At 34.8% G+C, this 20558-nt stretch overlaps 1 protein-coding gene across 10 annotated transcripts in view; it reads right to left on the bottom strand.

Moving 5' to 3' along the window:
- The window catches only part of LOC129240550 (2-oxoglutarate dehydrogenase complex component E1), a 106431-nt gene extending 88704 nt beyond the window's left edge, over positions 1 to 17727 (bottom strand). The window contains exons 1-11 of one of the 10 annotated variants that reach the window (XM_054876428.1): positions 17633 to 17655; positions 10116 to 10248; positions 7423 to 7539; positions 7214 to 7354; positions 6978 to 7154; positions 6089 to 6218; positions 1568 to 1646; positions 1322 to 1498; positions 1021 to 1255; positions 241 to 954; positions 5 to 159 (exon numbers count right to left, since the gene is read on the bottom strand). In XM_054876428.1, coding sequence (XP_054732403.1) covers positions 5 to 159; positions 241 to 954; positions 1021 to 1255; positions 1322 to 1498; positions 1568 to 1646; positions 6089 to 6218; positions 6978 to 7154; positions 7214 to 7354; positions 7423 to 7515 — 1901 coding nt within the window. In that variant the 5' untranslated portion in view covers positions 7516 to 7539; positions 10116 to 10248; positions 17633 to 17655. The other 9 variants (XM_054876434.1, XM_054876436.1, XM_054876435.1 and 6 more) reach the window with 9 other exon arrangements.
- Positions 17728 to 20558: the final 2831 nt, after the last annotated feature.

Raw genomic sequence — 20558 nt, 5'->3', positions numbered from 1 at the left:
ATACTTGTGAATGACGAATTCAGCGGCATTTGGAGGGGGTAATGAGAATCGGTTGCCAATGTGTACAAGGGTTTCCTCTTTCACGCCTGTTGGTGATACTTTCAGAGGATCTTTGCCTTCGAAGAACCCAGACCAGGGAGAATCAAGCCAGTCCTTGTACTATTAAAATGTATTATTAATATTATAAAAACATACTTTTATTTAAGTAGTGCGATATACTCGTACATAGCTTCATCTTACCTTAATATGTGTTTCCTGCTTAGCTAATTCCAAAGACTCCTCGCAGATTTTATCGTACTTGTCTGCCACAGTCTTCACTTCTTCAGGTGTGACAGTGCCTTCTGCGATGAGTTTGTTCGCGTACAATTCCAAGCAAGTTTTGTGTTTTCTAATCTTTTGATACATGAGCGGTTGTGTGAACATAGGCTCATCCACCTCGTTGTGACCATTGCGACGGTAGCTGACCAAATCGATAACGACGTCCTTGTGGAAGGTAGCACGCCATTCAGCGGCTACTCTACTAACATGCACAACAGCTTCTGGGTCGTCTGCATTTACATGGAAAATTGGAGCGTTAACAACACGTGCCACATCCGTGCAGTAGGGCGAGGAGCGTGAGAAACGGGGATCTGTGGTGAAGCCAATTTGGTTATTCACGACAACGTGAATGGTGCCATGCGTGGTGTAGTCGGGCAGATCTGACAAGTGCATCGTTTCGTATACAACACCTTGACCACTGAATGCAGCATCTCCATGCAATAAAATAGACATCACCTTTTTGCCTTCTTGATCACCGCGATAAAATTGTTCAGCGCGAGTTTTACCCTGCACTACAGGGCAGGATGCTTCCAAATGGGAAGGATTGGCAACAACGGCTAATCTAATATTTTTGTTTGTGACACGATTCAAGCGTTCAATGTAGGTTCCTAAATGATATTTCACATCACCGGACCCCTGTAATGATTTCATTAAATAACATCTTCAAGAAATCAAATCAGAAATAATAAGACTGAAACTCACGTCGTCTTCTGCTTCCAAACCAGCGAATTGTGTGAATATTTGGGGTAAAGGTTTACGACAAACATTGGCTAAGACATTGAGGCGACCTCGATGTGGCATTCCCATTATAACCGATTCGACGCCCAACTCAGTTGAAACATCAATAACCTCTTTCATGGCTGGTATGAGCATCTCACCACCCTCTAGACCGAAACGCTTTTCAGACGAATATTTCTTGGCCAAAAAGGCTTCAAACCTAGAACCAGGAAAAGTTAATTGTGGCTAAAAAACGAAACCATTGATGCGTTGCAGTAAAACTTACCCTGTTGCTCGGGTCAAACGTGCTAAAATAAGGCGCTTTTGTTCTGGTGAAAAGTTCGTAACTCCAGGTGTCTCAAAGCGTTTTCTAATCCAATTGCACTGCTCCAACGAATTGATGAACATATACTCCACACCCACTTTATTACAGTATACATTTTCCAGGCGATTAAGGATCTCACTAAATATTGTAATTAAAAAAAAAAATATGTATAATTGCTATTCCAGAAAATTTAATAAATTTACTCACCGCAAAGGTAAAGTAGTTTCATCTCCACCGATGAATGTAGTACTGGGAAGTTTAAAAGGCCGATCCATATCTTGTTCTCCTATATTTCCAGAGCAAATTAATTAGATTAAGCCCAATTAATATATGTTTCAAATTAAAACATTTTACGAGTACATCAAACATATGCATATTTTTAGAGTTTGCTTTGAAATCCGGAGATCCTTTTTACATAACATGCTCTATGTCAATGCTTAATTCAAGCAGAAGTTATGGATGCACAGTTGTGGAGTTCTTGGTAAGTTAGACAAAATTCACGACCTGCCGAAACGTACTTTCATTTCAAACATTTATGTATGTGCAAGCGATTTGATGTGAGTGCAAATTCTGCGTTTCAAAGTAGTATAAAGGATTCGCTTCGAGGGATCTCTAATGTATTTTTAAACAACTATTTTAATATATGTATACATATGTCTTTATGTATGAATGTTAAAATAAAAATTTCTTGTAAGCATCAATTGATAAAACGAATTTCGAGTATAGCATTCAGTTCAATTTCGAATCACTTTTTGTGAAAGCCCATTACCAAGACTACACTGATTCAATAATACATTTTTTGCGACTACACATGTATGTATGTATATATGTAAATATGAATATTTAATGCTCAGAACTTATGAGTACATCCTTTATGTTTTCTTTTCATTATTGCGCCAATGTTTCAAAAATGTATGCGGGAATTCAAAATCTACTACTACTGTGTCCAAAAAATAAGGTGACATTTGATTTTAAACTGCGCGCTTTGAAGGATTAGGAGAATTCTTTTTTTTTTTAGGTTGGTAGTACTGTGAGTGACATCTATGTCAAATTTCATGTGAAATATTCATTTACTGTTTGAGATACGCGTCGTTTTGTGAGCTGCTAAAAGTGAGTTTCTCGTTTTTTGCAATGTCGAAATTTGTTGAGCAAAGAATTTGCATTAAATTTTGTTTGCGGAATCAATTTTCGGATACGTTGAGGATGGTGCAGAAAGCCTTTGGTGATGAGGCTATGTCTAAAAAAAACTGAAAAACCGTCGATTAACGATTAGAGACCTTGCTGATGATGTTGGCATATCGAAAGGCTCAGTCAATACCATTTTGAAGGATGTTTTGGGCCTCAAGCGCGTCAAATCTCGACTGGTACCGAAAACATTGAATTTTTTGGACTCGTAATTCGTGATCATTTCATCAAAAACTCAACCCATATCGTTCCGCAACCACCGTATTCACCTGATCTGGCACCGTGCGACTTCTGGCTGTTCAGCAGGCTCAAAAGACCGCTCCGGGGACACCGTTTTGACACGATAGAGGAGATTCAAGCCGCAACGAAGACGGAACTGAAGGCCATCCCGGAAAGTGACTACAACCAGTGTTTCGAAAATTGGAAAAAACGTTGGCATAAGTGCATTGTGTCGGGAGGGGATTACTTTGAAGGGGATGAAATTGATTTGGAAGAATAAATAAAGAATTTTCAAAATAAATACAATGTCACCTTATTTTTTGGACACAGTAGTATGTAATTGTGTTCATAGAAGATGATTTTTAAAAGAAAAAATCAACCAAATATTACAAATGTTACTCCGATGAGTGTTCGAGGCATGTAAAGGATAATTGGAGTAATGAGTGGATAGATAGAAAATTATTTGATGAGCTGACAAACAAATATTACCAAATGTATCAAATACATTTCAATATATATATACTATACAGATGTGAGAATATACGTTATATGAGATTTGGTTTAGGATAAAATACTACGAACACAGGACATTTAATGCATACTTTGGGTTCAAGATATCATTTCGAGTTCGTGTTTGAGTTTAATTTTGATATGATGTCTATTTGGCGTATCCTACTTACCAAAACTGAAATTAGCGTAAATGGCTTTCGTCGTGCAGTTGTCGGGCAATTCTGCGACATTAATTTCAAGAGGGTCGAGGTGTGCAATATTATGTCCTCGAATCTATTGAAACGGTTCAAGTTTGTGGGTTTGGTCATTGACGAACAAGCACATAGAAAAAATTTGGAATCCGTTTTTGTACATGTTTTTAAATTTTTTCATTTTTATTCGAATTAGCAACATATGTGGTAGCATAGAAGGATAGGCAGAAATTTTACGAATAATCAAATAAGAAGAGATATGTAAAGAAAAGAAAATACAGGATTAAAATAATAAAATCACATCGAACAAATAATAGATTTTTTCCAAAATAAAAATAATTACAAAAGAAATCCCAATTTTTACAAGAATGCAAGCGTTTGCAGGAAATGCAGATGATCTGCGTGAGGTGCGTACGAAATTCATGTAAGTGAGAGGCGTTGATGCGTACACTAATTAATTAATTCCGTTTTAACATTTGCGAAAAACATATTTGATTGTGATATTTTTACATACACTTGATCCTCTTTTCCCATAATTTTTTTACAAGTTTTTCTCTAAATATGAAGGATTAATAAAATGATTTCGTAGAAAAATTGATCTGTCTATGTTATTCATTATTAACTCATCTAATCTTTTACAAAATTTCATGAGAATCTTGAAAACTAATTTGATCTCGTAATAATCTCCTCGCCTGTATGATAGCGAATATTTTCGTTTAGATTAAACATTAACAATACAATAATTATTTATTTATTATAATATTTATAAGATTTACATTATAGCATAAACAGATGCAATGTTCTTACGAAACGAGTTAGTGCATTCGATGATACATGCAAACACATTTTTGTTCTCATGAAATTTTTATATGCCCATATATTTTTTGATAATAATAAATAATAGGTAGTTTTGTAGGAAATCAGTTTCTGTAATAAATCGACAAAATTGTTGATCGTAACGACGTTACAGCGATTTGATCCAAATTGCTCAATGGTCGAGAAAAGGTGTTTCTGTAAGCATTAATCGACAAAATGTGGAACAGTGAGAAAAATGGTATGCCAATCGACAAGGAATATGCAAACTGTTATTAACAATTGATTGTGGCAACATTAAGAAAAACAAGCATGAAAACCAAAATGTGTATACAGAAATTTTTAGATTGATAAATAAGCGAACAGAGCTGTAATTAATTATTGCACATATTTTCAATTCATATTTAAAATTTAATTAAACAACAGCCCTATAAAAATGGTCATCCCTCACCACAGAGTGTATTGTCACATTTGTAATCAACCGGAGAAAAACGAAACGATTCTGCAGTTCATCTGTGAATGCCCTGGCTTATGGCAGAGATAATGTCTCGAAGAGAGAGTCTCGAACAACTGTCTGGCTTAGACGTCAACAACCGAATAAGGTTCTTAAACCTCACAGACTGAATATAGTCAGGATGTAAATAACGATCAAACAAGTTGGTAGCGAGGATGTGGCAATAAAATAGTGCGGAAGTGCTAGTTGGATTGTGGATGAATCACCACTTTAAGCAACCAACCAACCAACCTCTATAACTGCGTAACATAATGCAGTAAACTGATGCCCATTATTCGTATACTTAAATATGTAAATACAGTAAAAAAGTTGAACAAGCACAGACCAAAGGCTCTGTGTTTCTGTATAGCCTAATCCGTAGTGGGGCATGAGATTTGCATGGGTGGGTGTTGTCTCTGACTTAAACTAAGTCACAAAAAATTAAGCTCCACAGATTACAAAACTCTTAGCTAGCTTCTGTTATGAATTATTCACATATATAACAAACGAAACGTGTGTTGTCACCACCTCAAGGAAAAGTGAGAATAATGGTCGAGAATATTTATTTTCATTTGGTTACAGAAACACGTGCAATCAAGTATTTCTTCTGAAATGGAATGGAGCACGTCAGTTGCTACCAGGGTTGTCGATTAATCCGACTCTTTTTTTTAAAGAAACGCAACAAATGAGAGTGACGTCAAATCGACTAATTCAATCGATAACTTGACCGAGAATAGCTACCGAATCGGGCTGCTGGTGTACTTGTTTCCAAATATTGCCTGCGCGCTTGGGAATTGTAATATTTTTAAGGGTACCCATAATGAGAGTCTGCTTTATAATTACTTGATTTTTTTTTAATTACTACCAAACTTATGTAAAATAACTTAATTATACTGCATTCAAAAAACAAAGCCAGTGGTTTCAAAATCAATATTTCAATTGCTATGAGCAACAACATTAAGCATTTTAGAAGTATTCACGAGTAACTTAATAAATTCTAAGTGGACACCTCTAAAATGTAAGTATGTACGTAACTATGTATAATGTTTTTCAGAACAGCTAATTATAAATTCAACTGTAAGATTGATAATAGTACAAACTTGTATTACCGTTCGAAAATATGGAGTCAGACAGGTCGGTTGTCAATTAGAATTAGAAAAGGAAAATTAGATCAAAAAAACTTCAACTCCGAATTTCATTGCGACAGCAATGAATCGTTGATGCATAGTATTATTTCTTTTCTAGTTATATATGCCTCATTTTCAATCTCAAATTTAATTTTAAATTATAAAAAATTAAATCAGTTTTAGCAATTACCAACGAAAAAGGAGGAGTGCTGCCGCAGCACAGCTTCGTTAGCTCGTCGGGTCTGACCATCTTTGCTGACAGCAATATCCTTTCTCAAGATGCCGATTGGATCCAGATCAGCTGCCAAATGACCACGAGACTTAAGGCGTAACAACGTTATTCATTCAAAGGAATCACATTAATGCACGATTATTCAGATCGTTCATTCATTTTATTTCATATCATTTGGATGTTGATGAAGGGTTTCATTGTTGTTGGGTTGATTGTGTACAATAATCGATTATTTGAATGATTTATGATTGTAAATAAAACAAAATAAGGTAAATTGTGCAAATAAATGGCCAAACTTAATTTTATGTTGAAGTAAAATAAAAACTCACTATAGATATAAAACTTATAAAATGTATTAAAACTGATAACACCAAGACAATTATGTGTCGCGTAATATGAAATATTTTATAAGTTAGGCCAATTCTATTCAGTTACCGATTTAAATTGGACTTTGAAAGTTTTAAAGTGTTAAAGAATTTGTTTTCAACGCCCAGCATCAAATTAATACTAAAATACTATTAGCATATTAATACCATGAAATCGCCTTTGTACGTATTATAGTAAGAGGCAAATATCCAAAAAGATATTTTCTATACTCATGCACACCGGATATTTTAATCATTCACGAGACTAAGATTTTGTATCTCAAATATCTATCTTTAATTAAAAATTATAAATTAGATACTAATAATTTGAACAATATTTATCTATTTAACACGAGATCGCAATGAAAATGTGCATTCGTGAATGTTATTAAATAATACAAAATAATAGTATTTTATAAATGGGACAAATTGGGGGCACTAGTTTTATTGTTATTCCGAGGTTGGAGTACTGAATGACTTACCTGATAACTCCTTATGATAGCTTGTACTGCTAAGTGGTCCTCGATTGTCTTCGAATCAATGGCTCCACTAGAGGAGAGCCCACTAACGCCACTGGAAAGGGGAACCAAGTTTCTCTGAATAGGTTGGAAATCCGGTGGGGCATTATACGAATTGCTACGGAAATACGCATCCCACGACTATAATAGAAAATGTTTACACAAAGTCAATCGTAAATTTTTATATAAAAGATGTTTACCGTGTGGACTGAAGTTGGATCGCGTAGCCATGAGTTGTACATTTCTTCGACATACGTAGCGGACGTACCTGAGGCGAATTGCTCAGCTGGCGCCGAACTATATGCACGGATGGCAGCCAAAACTGTGGAATTTTTCCACATCTGTAATCCCAAGGACATTTCTATCAAAATTCATTATTTTTAGAGTAATAAACAATAGGTTTTCATACCTTTGGACTGCCATCCTTAACCAACCACGTGGCAAAGTTTTTTTGTGCAATGGGTGATAGCACCAAATTAAAAGCCGTATGTGCTCTATGCATCTTGTTCTTGCCTTTTGAATTTCACTGTAATTATAAATATAAAAGTTTAAATTAATATAAATGTATATCAATATTCATCAAACAGAAACTTTCACGATGAGAATACTTAACTAAATTTGCGAAAAAAGGATAGACTAGTGCAGCCTAGCAAGTTGTACACCCACATGCATATATTATGTCAATTGCTATAAAAATATTGATTAAATACTACACTATAGTTTAATTTTTAACTGATTTTTCATATGATTTTCCACCTCATTTTTACTGAAGGGTATTTCTGTCATTGCTTTGCTATGGCTGCGAAAGTTGAAACTGCCACAGCGCAAGCGAAGTAATACAATAAAAACCGAAGTTGTGCTCTCGGTGTACTGCGAAGATGGTTACAACACGACAGCGGTTTAGAAAAGGCTATTGTTTTGCAGTGGCTATTGCTACCATAGCTGTAGTCGTAACTGTTATGTTTTGCATTTGTGTTACAAGAAGATCACATATGTTCTTTCGGTCTAGCAAGTTGTAAGGCTCACAACTTGAAAATTGCAATGAAATCTGAATTCAGTAATGAATAAAAATGCGAAAAAATAAGTTTTAATATCTCTATTTTTCGAAAAAAAATTTCAGTTTATTTTCTTCGATAATGTGTAGTACACTTCCCATTTCAAGATATTCCTGATACTATTTTTATTTAGATTTATTTTTGTTTATTATATTTAATACTACCCAATACTTTAAACATACTACATATCTTTGTCTGTTTTTGTGAGTTTGTTATTATTATGTGATGATTAGTAAAAATTTTAATTATAATCCTACTTCCTTTTATTCCTAATAACTTCCGCGGTCTATCTCCAGAATTCTTCACCTGTTTTCCTTCTCAGCGGTGTTTATATCTTATCAATTTTATTGAGAACACTTCGGCAACTTTTTTTGCCGGTTTTTTCTTTATAGCAACTAAAATATAATATTATATAACTGAATAACGTAGTAACCAATGCGCTTTCCTGGATGTTGCAAATAGCATCACTGCTGTTCAAGGCTAACAAAAACTATTTTTTCCACAATGGAGAGTGTTGTCACAAGTTAATACATATGTGTTTTGCTGTTGTTGCATTGTTTGCTTAGATTTTGCAAAGAATTATTTGACACAAACAAAATTGTATGTTTTGTTTTCGGTTGAAGTCACAGCACAGCTAAACGAAAAACTTATTTGTGCTTATTCGGCTGTTGAAACGTGATCAGCAAAGCCAAAATATCACCCTAACTTTCTCAACTTTATGAACCACCCTGTGTATAACTCCAAATGTATGTATGTAAATTTGTCCAGAAGCCAGAATATATTTTTCCAAAAATTTTCGACAAATCCAATATTTTAACCTAAGTGCGCACAAAACACGATTTTAACCTTTATTTGAAGTGTAAATTATACAATTTTAATCCAAAGTTGTCATTCTTATCTTACTTTTCATTTAGCCCTACCGAGCTCTATCGAATTCATCAGCAAATTAAACCGATTTGGAAGCGCAGCATCATCTTACTTCGGGATGATTTGTCGGACCAGTTTTGCGTATTGGTTTTGTTTATAATATACAATGATGAAAATAAATTGATTCCAAGGAACATTGTTCGTATTTACTTGCGTTGCTCGCTTAGACAACTGCAGGCGAAGAGATGTTTTAAATTAACCTTATCACTAAACATAATTACTGGCCGCCGCATTTGTCACTAAATATTTAATGACTAAGTACGCCGTTAAAGTCACTGGACATCGGAATATACTGCATAATCACATTTTGACCTTTTCGGCTATGAGTTGGCAATTTATGTTTATTCTCTTTTAGTGTGCATATATGCACATCATTAAAAGTGATTGAAAGCATCGGAAAAGTTTTTGCTATGTTTGGGTTAATAAAAAAATAAAGTCAACGGCCTTGGCCTTAAACTATTGCCGACAAACAAATACAAAAGGCACTGGCGGGTTGAGGCAGAGAAGTTTTCTGCTGTTCAAAATTGTATCAGCCCGTCACGTGAGAGAATTGCATTCATAACATACATATGCACAAACACACTTGAAGTTAAAATACACAAGTCGCTCTAACAAGGGCGTGGAAGACGACAAGCTGCTGAATATTTTTTGGTTAATTATAAAAATTTCTTAATATTACTGCATCAAGCAAAATATAAGCCGAAATCAATAGCATATACGCGTATATTAAAATATTACGGACTAGTTACGTAAAAGTAAAATATAATTTTTATACACTTTTCACTACCTAAAAACGAATAATTGTTACGACAGCCATTCGATTACATAATGACGAAAAATTTGTTAGAACGAAAGCATAAACCAAAATCCCCAAATTACGATAGAGGCAGAACACACTAGTATCACTGAATGGGGATAAATTCACTCTTAAATTAATTCATTCTCAATCAAAAACTCAGATCAAGGTTAGACGGAGAACGCACTTCAATAATATGCTTAAATTATGTCACATTTTAAATCTTCGGATTTACTTTTATTCTTTAATACGACATACAACGACATTATTAACAAACAAAAAAAAATACTGGAAAACTCTCGCACTTATTGCTTTCTCACATACCTTGCAAACACCTCTACCTCCCGCAGCACATATGTGATTCCACAATGCGTTTTTGTCTATGTCTGTACGTTGGCACAGCCGCGCGCGGACTGAACGAACTCTCGCCACCTATTGTCAAAACGCAAGCAAAGAACTGAAAAACACAAAATTCACACAGAAAAACGAAAAGTAATTATTTGACAATGTGGGCCAATTTGTGCAACGGTTATATCCCGCGATGAATTTACCTAACGATTTCAGTTTTTGAGAAAACAAACAAAGGGTAAAAAATACCACAAATTTAAACAAAAATGAATACATGAACTATTTGGCCAAAATACTACTATAGAGTAGGTGCCGATCGGCCACATAATTCAACTGCCGTATATGCAGCACATTCTCTGTTGTTATCTAGACCGACGTTTCTCAAACTGTAGTACGGGTGGTATGCAAGGGGATAAAGACAACAAATAAAATACACGATGGCTAAATTTGGTAAAAAAAAACCTATAGACTTACATTTTGTATAGTCCATAATTATACTATGTTGCGCTCTGGCAAGTTCTACTTCAGAACCAGAATATAAATATTATGGATCGAAACTAAAAACTTCCAAAGTAAAGAAAATAATTAAAAATTATGATGCAGAATTCATTGATTTGAAATTCACGTTCACAACTATAAACCATGAGCCCAAGACTCAATTTAATGAAACATATCTCTGGCAATATATTATAACATTTTAAATCAAGTCAAAATCGAGTAAAGTCATATTCTGCAGTAAAGTCATATTCTTTTTGCAATCCACATTTGGATCTAATCCGTTTTCAAATACTGCATTTTCCGAAAAAGTTATCACGGTTCGTTTTTCAACGTCCATACTTTTTGAATATATTTCCTACGACAAATTATCTTAAGCCTACGTTTTTTCAAATATAATGCCGACTAATAATGATTTTTTTCTTAAAAACTTATGTCAACGTAAACTCAATAAATAATAGACCATTTTTAACACATTTAATGTAATCAAACGTCATACGTTTACTTACGCGTTTATGTACAAAATACATTTTTAGACTTCCATCACTTAAATGGACATAAGAGCTTATGATAAAATAAAAATTACCAAATAGGTAAAATATGACATTTTGCAGAACCTTAGGTCTACTTACAGTTCCTTGATAAATTATCATTTGACGATAACGGCTTTTTAAATCAACATATGTTTGTTGTTGTGCGTGTTCATTTCTTTTCTTTTTTTACTAAGCTGTTCTGTTGCTGAAAGTCTGTTTTGTTAAGAGAATTCGCTTATAAAAATGGGAAGTTCAAATATATTTAGCGTATAAGACTTTATTAATGTGAGTATCGCTGATTTCTCTAGTGACGACTCGGTTGTTCATCCTAATTTTAATATACTTTATGTAAGTAATATATATATATCTATACTAATATTATAAAGAGGAAAACTTGGTTTGTTTGTAATGAATAGGCTCAAAAACTACTGGACCGATTTTAAAAATTCTTTCACCATTCGAAAGCTACATCCTCCACGAGTAACATGGATTATATTTTATTTTGAAAATAGGGCTCGAGACAGAGGTCAAAACGTGGACCCGGGTAACCTTCGGATGTGTATGTACTATATGGGTATCAAATGGAAGCTGTTGGTGAATGCTTTAGTCCAGAGTATTTTTCATGCCGCTCCGTGACTAGGGTCTCGAGATAGAGACCAAAACGTGGACCCTAGAATGTGTTTGTACAATATGGATATCAAATTGAAGCTGTTGGTGAATGCTTTAGTACAGAGTATTTTTCATGCCACTCCGTGACTGGGGTCTCGAGATATAGATCAAAACGTGGACCCGGGTAACCTTTGGTTGTGTATGTACAATATGGATATCAAATGAAAGCTGTTGATAAGTGCTTTAATACGGGGTAATTTTCATACCTATTGATGACAAGGGTCTGGAAATATATGCCAAAACGTGGACCCGCCGTGTCTTTGCACTGAATTAAACTAAACTTACACACATTGTTAAGGAGGTATTGAAGATGGTTTCCGTATAGTTTGGATACCTATTGGTAGATAGGGTCTCGAGGTATAAGTCAAAACGTGGACCCGGGTAACCTTCGGATGTGTATGTACAATATGGGTATCAAATGGAAGCTGTTGGTGAATGCTTTAGTATTATGTAATATTAGTGTAGATATTTACTCAAAAACAAATAGAAAAACAAAAAATATTGTTTATGCCAAAGTACTTGAATAAAGAATAAAGAAATAAATAATATGAAAATCATATATTTTCTGTTCTAAACCATATCTATTCTATTTTAGTGTGCCCAGCGAAGGGGGCCGGGTTTGCTAGTACATATACATATATAATAAGTAAGCAGGCGGCCAACAAGTGCTACTTTGGAATAAGTAGGCAATTGAGTAGTAAAGTCCTCTATCGACGAACAAAACTAACACTCTACAAGACTCTCATCATGCCCGCCTTAACGTATGGCGCAGAAGCGTGGACGATGACAACATCCGATGAAGCGACGCTTGGAGTATTTGAGAGAAAGGTTCTGTGCAAGATTTTTGGACCTTTGCACGTTGGCAACGGCGAATATCGCAGGCGATGGAACGATGAGCTGTATGAGTTTTACCACGACATAGACATAGCGCAGCGAATAAAGATCCAGCGGCTACGTTGGCTTGGTCATGTCGTTCGAATGGATACAAACGCTCCGGCTCTGAAAGTATTCGATGCGGTAGTAGAGGAAGAGGAAGGTCTCCTCTGCGTTGGAAAGATCAGGTAGAGAAGGACTTGGCTTCCCTTGGTGTGTCCAATTGGCGCCGGTTAGCACGAGAAAGAAAGGAATGACACGTTTTGTTAAACTCGGCCAAAATCGCGTAAGTGGTTATCGCGCAAATTAAGAAAAGAGAAAGCAGGCGGCCGCCGTAGCCGAATGGGTTGGTGCGTGACTACCATTCGGAATTCAGAGAGAACGTAGTTTCGAATCTCGGTGAAACATCAAAATGAAGAAATGGTTTTTTCCAATAGCGGTCGCCCCTCGGCAGGCAATGGCAAACCTTCGAGTGCATTTCTGCCATGAAAAAGCTTCTCATAAAAAATATCTGCCATTCGGAGTCGGCTTGAAACTGTAGGTCGCTCCATTTGTGGAACATCAAGACGAACGCCACAAATAGGAGGAGCTCGGCCAAACACCCAGAAAAGGTGTACGCGCTAATTATATACATATATACAGCTTCCGTAAAAATAATAGCACCATAGGGTGTTGCGAAATTCAAACTTTAAAAAGATTGAAAAGATCTCAATTTTTTTAACATAAAATAGATTTACTTAATTAATTAATTTATCAACATATTTTTAATAAGAAGAAACTCCATATTTCTGGCGAAAACAAAAATTAAATTAAAAATGTAAAACAAAAGTACTTTTAATCCATAACTATGCTATTTGACTAGTGTGTTAATACTTTATTGAGTATCCTTTATTGGCAAATACGGCCGCTCAGCGCCTTGCCATAGTATCTACTAAATCCTGGCATCTAGTAATCGGAATTCTCTCCCAACTTTCCTTTACAACCATTCAAAGGGCCATATTACTAGTTGGATTGCCAGTGTGAACTGCCTTTTTAACATCAGTCCACAAATTCTCAATTGGGTTGAGATCTAAAGACTGTGGGAGCATTGTCCTACTGAAAGACCTATTTTAATGGCATTTCATCCTCTACATATGGTAGCATTACATTTTGCAGGAAATCGACGTAGACATCCTGATCCATGATCGTTCTAGTCCAATGAATCGGATCTACTTCATAACAGGAAAAGCACGCCCATATCACAATGCTGGAACCCCCGTGTTTAATGGTTTTTTTTTCGTGTACATCGGTCTATATTCCTCTCGTTTGGTGGTCTCCTAACGTAACTACGAGAACCAGTCCCTCCATACAACACGATTTTGCTCTCATCTGTCCACAATATGTTTCTCTATTTTTCCACTGGCCAATTAGAGTGTTGCTTAGCAAATTTCTTGTGTTCATTTTCAAGCGGAACTTTTCTCGGACTACAGGGTTCAAATTATTTTGCTCTCAGTCGAGTGCGAATGGTTTCAACATCTGTAATATCTGTGTAGCAGTAATATTTAGGTCCTTTTTAAGCTCCGTTGCTGGATTGAATGGCTCCTTCTTGCTCTGTCTAACTAATCGCTTGACGAGTAATGGCGACACAATAGGTTTTCGTACACGAAACTCTACTTTTTGGGCAAATTTCTTGGCATTACTAATCATTTTGTTTAAGCAGCCCAGGAACCGACTTATAGTATTTCGGCGAAAGTTTTGCCCACCTCAAGCATTTTTTTTAAATAATTTTCTTTTTTTCTTCAGTGCAGTGCTTTCCGCGGCCCATGTTTGAAGAAAAGATATTAATTAGATGTTTCATCTATTTTGTCTTTTAAAAAATCACCTTTTCTAACAAAAACGTGTGTTTCCTAATAATAATTTTAGCGCAAATGCGTTTTTTCGACAACAACATGTGCTTGGTGCTATTATTTTTACCGCGCTATTTTGCATTCCCCTTTCAATTTTGCCTCTTTTGAAAAGAACCGGTATCATTTTAGTTCTGTTTTTTGCTCTCCCAAATCAGAGAGACTGTCAGTAAGATAAGAGAAAAGAAACTGCAAACCAAATTCTTTTTAGTCAAGTTTTACTGTGAAATAAAGTGAGCTGCTTGTTTTGTTGCTATTATTTTCCACGGCACTGTGCATAATGTAAGTAATTGTACTAGCTCAGTTTGAGAAAACGAAGTTGTAAGTGTTGCCCTATACCTACTGGCTGGTATTATAAAAGTAAAATCTAGGAAAATTCAAACACGTCGCGAAAATAATTAAGCAACCTTGGGGAAAGTTATACTTTATCAGCTGAAAAACTTGCTCCAGATCGTGTTGGGCGACCGCTGGAATCTTTCAGAAACAGATGCGCTGATAGAATAACATATGGGGAACAGCAATTAATACACAAGCAGTATTTGGGGCAAGGCTCCTATAACTTACATAAAGCATATCATTTTTTAGAGATTGGTAGGATATGATTTGAATTGTCAAAAATGCTTCAGATTTACGTTATCTGAGACAGAACAATTCATAAAAACCGTTGCAAAAGCAAAAGTAGAAGCTTGTGGTGGTGATTTGTGTGGAAACCTTCGTGTTCTAGAAAACTTTCTATATCAAAGGAAATGGAAATTTTAGATTGAATAAAAAGCTTTCCGTCATACGAGTCGCACTATACTCGTCGTAATAATTCTACGCGTAGTATACCGAGTTCGGAACATTTATTTCAAAATTTAAAACCTTCAATGCAAAATACCAGTTGCCAAATCTAAAGACCTTGAATCTCTAAAGTTCTGTTCTCTAAGCATATGATTCTAAAAAAAATGATAAGGAAAAATCTCTAAATGAAACCATACATGCACGGGGAATGCTGCTGGAGTGACAGTCCTTGGCCGGATATAAATCCGTGTCGGTCCTGTAACGTAGAACCGATTGCTAACTGATACTAAACTAAATTGTTTTGATTTGATCTTCAGCAGTGCCTTCCTACACTTCTGTTGAGAACTTCACTGTCAGTCTACAAAAGACTCTATGGATCTGTAACCTTAACATACATGGCGCAATTGCCACAAGAAATGGCAAAGAAGTAGCTTCATGCGTATTCACTCATTTACTGCAATTAAATGCCAATGTAAGTCATCTTGCATTGTACAGTGATTGCTGTACGCGTTAAAAAAAAAAATTCTTTCATTGCAACTATGTTTGCGATTTTCATACAATTAGACAACAACGTAATAGGTCCTATTATAAATTCATGGTTCCTGGCCGCACACACATGGAGTGCCATAGTGACCACGCTGCGACAGCGAAAAAGAAAAACAAATCTTCAATAAAAAACCATCATTCCCATGATTGGTACCAATTCATTAGAACAGTCGGAGTAAAAAAAATGTTTGGTTAACGAAATGAGACAGTAAAATATATTTTATTTTGCACCCGCATCAAAAATTTTATTGATATGCCGATACCTTTAATAGTTTCACTAGACGCATAGAATTTAAAAAAATGTTGTATACTTTATTACATTAATATTCATATTTATAAATTATTGATAAAACTCTTAATTACACTTTTTTCGAAAATTAAAAATAGAGAAGATATCGAATGTCAAAAGTCAATTTTACCGTTTATAAAATAAGTACTTCTTGGAAAGATGATTGAAATACCTTTCGTTTATACCATAGTATTTGTATAAGTCTTTAAAAACTACAATTTTTATAAAACAAATTACAAAGACTCTTTTTTCGAAAATTTTAGTAAATATCCAGTCTGTGAGGCATGAGCATGGAGAAATTTATTAAAAAAGTACTAGGGGTACCAGTAGATGCGTACTGGGTTCAGTGTTAATAATTATTATTTTTTACCGTCGGGAGTTCTTAAAAAACACTTCTATAATGTTTCACGACTTTTTTATTCCAAGCTTTCATCTACGGCGATTTGAAATTTTTTAATACTCCACCAAATTGCACTCTTTGTTTTTATTTTTTTTAATTTTTATTTAAATGACGAGATGACAATCCTCATAACGCCAGGGTATTCCACAGTCTATGAGATCATTGGTGTGTAAGGCAATGATAAAACTCAATGTTAGCTTCTAAAATAAACGAAAAATAAGAGTTTAGAGTGCCATTATCTGCTGCTTCTTTTGCAATTTGATCTGTCTTTTCATTAACTGTCTACCGTAATGACAAATTTCATTAAAGTATTCAAAATAAGTTTAGTAGAAAGTAAGTATTTTTGTTTGGAAGTCATCAGTAGCGATTTCCAAATATATCGTTTCTACCACAATTAGTTCTCGTTACCGGAACAACCCGGATTTAAATCCGATGGGGGCACTTCAACAGCACTCCCCAAAAATGAATGGCAAATGTTTTATGATGTTACAACACCAACATTACCAATACATGGTAAAACATACTCATTTTTCCTTATCTTAATAACAATTTTCTCTTTTCATTTAATCTCATTTGTCAGCTTTCAATTATCGCCGAAGGCAGAAGCCGTGCCCCCTCTTAACAAATGCCACACCAATACTCTGCCCACATTATGTAAGTGCGCATGATGAAATTAAATTGTTTAGCAACTACGAAAAGGAATTTAATCAAGCTCTGAATTCATACGCAATTTATTGAATGTAGTATCAAAAATTTATCAAACGCAATATTTAGTTCATACAAACAGCACTCACAAACGTAAAACAAATTTCTGGTGAGAGCCAAGTGTTCACTTTCTATTATTGGATAATTTTATAATCAAGAACATTGGATCGAAGGCACTTCCAGTTGATTTAAATTTTACGTTTTACTCACAATTATATTCCAACCAAAATGTCTGTATATTTTAAAGTTTTATATATTTGAATTTAAATGGCACAGATATGCTGTCGAGATTTTTTAACAATATATTTTATTATTTTTACCTGAAAAGCCGACTGCAAAGTAATTCGCCTGAATGGAAACCGAATTGGATTTGACAGATGACAATAATAGGTATTGCCAAGCCAACATAAAATCCAATAAACACTCTGTTTGAGACAAATACTTTTTGCTCTTTCTGCTATTCCATGAATTGAAACATTCGATCGCATAAAATTTAAATAAATTAAAAGTATGATACATACATTTCAGATCCTGATGCAATTGTACATGATGGTTGAATGCATTATATTTTTATTTGTATGAAATATCCGAAAGTAGGACCGATATTATTTGAATGTACGTTTCTTTCTTTTTTTGTTTCCTAATGGTAGTCTTGTTAATTGTGTAAATGAGGCATGTGAGTAAGTTGGGATATTTTTTTATAAATTGGACTTTGAGGTGAAGTATTACAAAAATGTTGTAGTATACTAATTTTACAGAGAGGTTTTTTTTATTATTTGTTAGTTTTGTGTGTAATCCTAGAAAATTATGAAAGAAATATGGCAAACCAAATTAACAGTCTAATTATGTTTCAGATTGCAAAAATGTCCCAAGTACTTTAGTCTTGTGTCTGAAAAGAATATAGATAGGCTTGCTGTTATGTATGTATATAGTTTTCAGTCTTTACCGCAATAAACAACGAAATTGCAATAATGAAATGAAAAAATGGCTACATGCAAGAAGCACTTCAGTTTTAGATTGGTGAAACCTTTAAATTTCACTTTTCCTTTATTTTTGACGATACATTGAGGTATCGAGAATACTGGATACCTTTAAAGTCGGTACTGAGTCTCGATCTATACTTAAAAGTATGAACTCAGCCCATCTCTCATACATATATATGTATATAAACAGGAAGGGATGCTTCGAAGTGCTGCCACGTTTGAAGTTTGTAACAGTGATGGCAAAAAAAGTTTTACTTAAAAAAATAAAAACTTATACAAATTTGAGAGAATTGTGGGGAAAGTTTTTGACGTATCTCAGGAGTTTCGAAAGTATCTAAGGACTTAAGTTCAACTAATGCGGATTGACAACTAGACTTAATTCTCATAACTTAGACGGAATAAGGGAGTTTTCGATGGCCAAATAGCCGATACAATATCTATTGCGAATGAAAAATAATTAAACTTTTAAAAAGAAGAACAAGAAAGATAGGAAGATGCAATGCTAGGTTGCACTAACAACTTCGGAATTGTTTTAATTGTTTCGATAGTTTGGAGGAGTTTGAATAAAATGTAATTAAGATTTTTGTATAATAAATAAATAATTATTTTTAGTATCAGAGCAACTAATACCCATATTTATTGTCTGCGGTCTATCTTTCACTGACTGGATTAAACAAATCAGCTGTCCACTAACCTACGCAACAACCGTCTGTCACACCATAATTTTAATTAGAATTTGATGCACCGGTAATACCTATTAACGCCGATGTCTAGGATATTAGCGAATTCCCTGCTTTACTGCCATTTCATAGTTTGGCAACCCAATTTTCATCTTGCCGCCAATTTTTTTGCGCGAATATATCGATCCGCTTTTCTTGAAAACCATTTTGAAAATGAAATATTAAGACAGGAAGGTGTAGATGTGGGTTAAACTGCTAAAGAGTAATCTGACGTATTCAAAGACAAAATCTATAACAACCCGAGAGTTGAGATACATTTTCTTTCAATATTAATGATTATATACAGTGAGTCCACTCAAAATGGCCCACATGTAAACGTGGTATAATTCCAAAAACTAATATTTTCTTTTTCCAATTTTTTAATTTTCCTAAATTATAGATAATAGCCAACAAAAAAACGTAAACATATTTCCTTAATAAAATAAAGTTTTTAAAATGAAAAATGGCGCGCCACTCAAAATAACCCAGTTATTTAAATTTAGTTAAATATACATATATAAATTTCAACTTATTAGGGATGGATTCCACCAATTTTTTTATTAAGTCTGGAGATATTTTCTCCCACTGCTCCATTACTGCAGTCTTGGGGTCGTTTATATTTGATATTGGTCGCTTCCGAATTTCAACTTCCAATTTTTGCCACAAATTCTCTATTATATTTAAATTGGGAGACTGTGGAGGTGTTTTCAAGACTTTAGGGCAATTATACAATAACCATTCTTTGACGATGTGGACAGAATGCTTTGGGTCGTTATCTTGATACAAATGAAATGTATTTTCTATTCCCAGCTTTTGTGTACTTTGTTTTAGATTTTCTCACAAAATTTGCAAATATTGAAATTTATCCATATTCCCCTGCACGAAGCACAAATTTCCAACACCTGAAGCCGAACAAACAGCTCACACCATCACGTTCCCACCACCATGTTTTACTGTAAGTCGAAGATGTTTTGAATCCAGCTCTTCATTCGGTTTTCGCCATACGTTTACCCTCCCGTCTGATCCGAATAAATTGAATTTGGATTCGTTAACAAAAATTACGTTGTTCCAGAATTCGAAATCTTTCATCTAGTAGGTGTGAGCGTATTCCAAACGATTTTTCCTATTTTTTTCATTTACAAATGGTTTTTTCCTAGCAAGTCTTCCATGTAAACCAGCTCTATGAAGAACCCTTCTGACGGTTGTTGCACTGCATTTTATATTCAAGGCTTCTGCTAACATATCTCGAAGAATTGGAGCACTTAACCGTGGGTTTACTTTGACTTTTTGTGGAATCCAACGCTCTTCACGTTCAGTTAGCACTTTCTTACCAGGATGTTTTGGCTAGTTTGCGATTCGTTTTTCGTCATTATAACGTTTTATTATATTTGTTATAGCACTGCGTGACCTACTAACTATAACACTTCTCTTTGGCTTTAACCACTTTTATAATGCTGTAGTGGACCTGCTTGTCTCCCATCGGACGCGTCCCCAGGTGGCGGATCGGGGAATGCTCGGCAGATATGCAGGGTAGGTGGGAAATA

Source organism: Anastrepha obliqua, chromosome 3 (assembly GCF_027943255.1).
Source record: "Anastrepha obliqua isolate idAnaObli1 chromosome 3, idAnaObli1_1.0, whole genome shotgun sequence".
In the NCBI taxonomy this organism is placed as follows: Eukaryota; Metazoa; Arthropoda; class Insecta; order Diptera; family Tephritidae; genus Anastrepha; species Anastrepha obliqua.
This window is presented reverse-complemented; position numbering and strand designations above follow the sequence as displayed.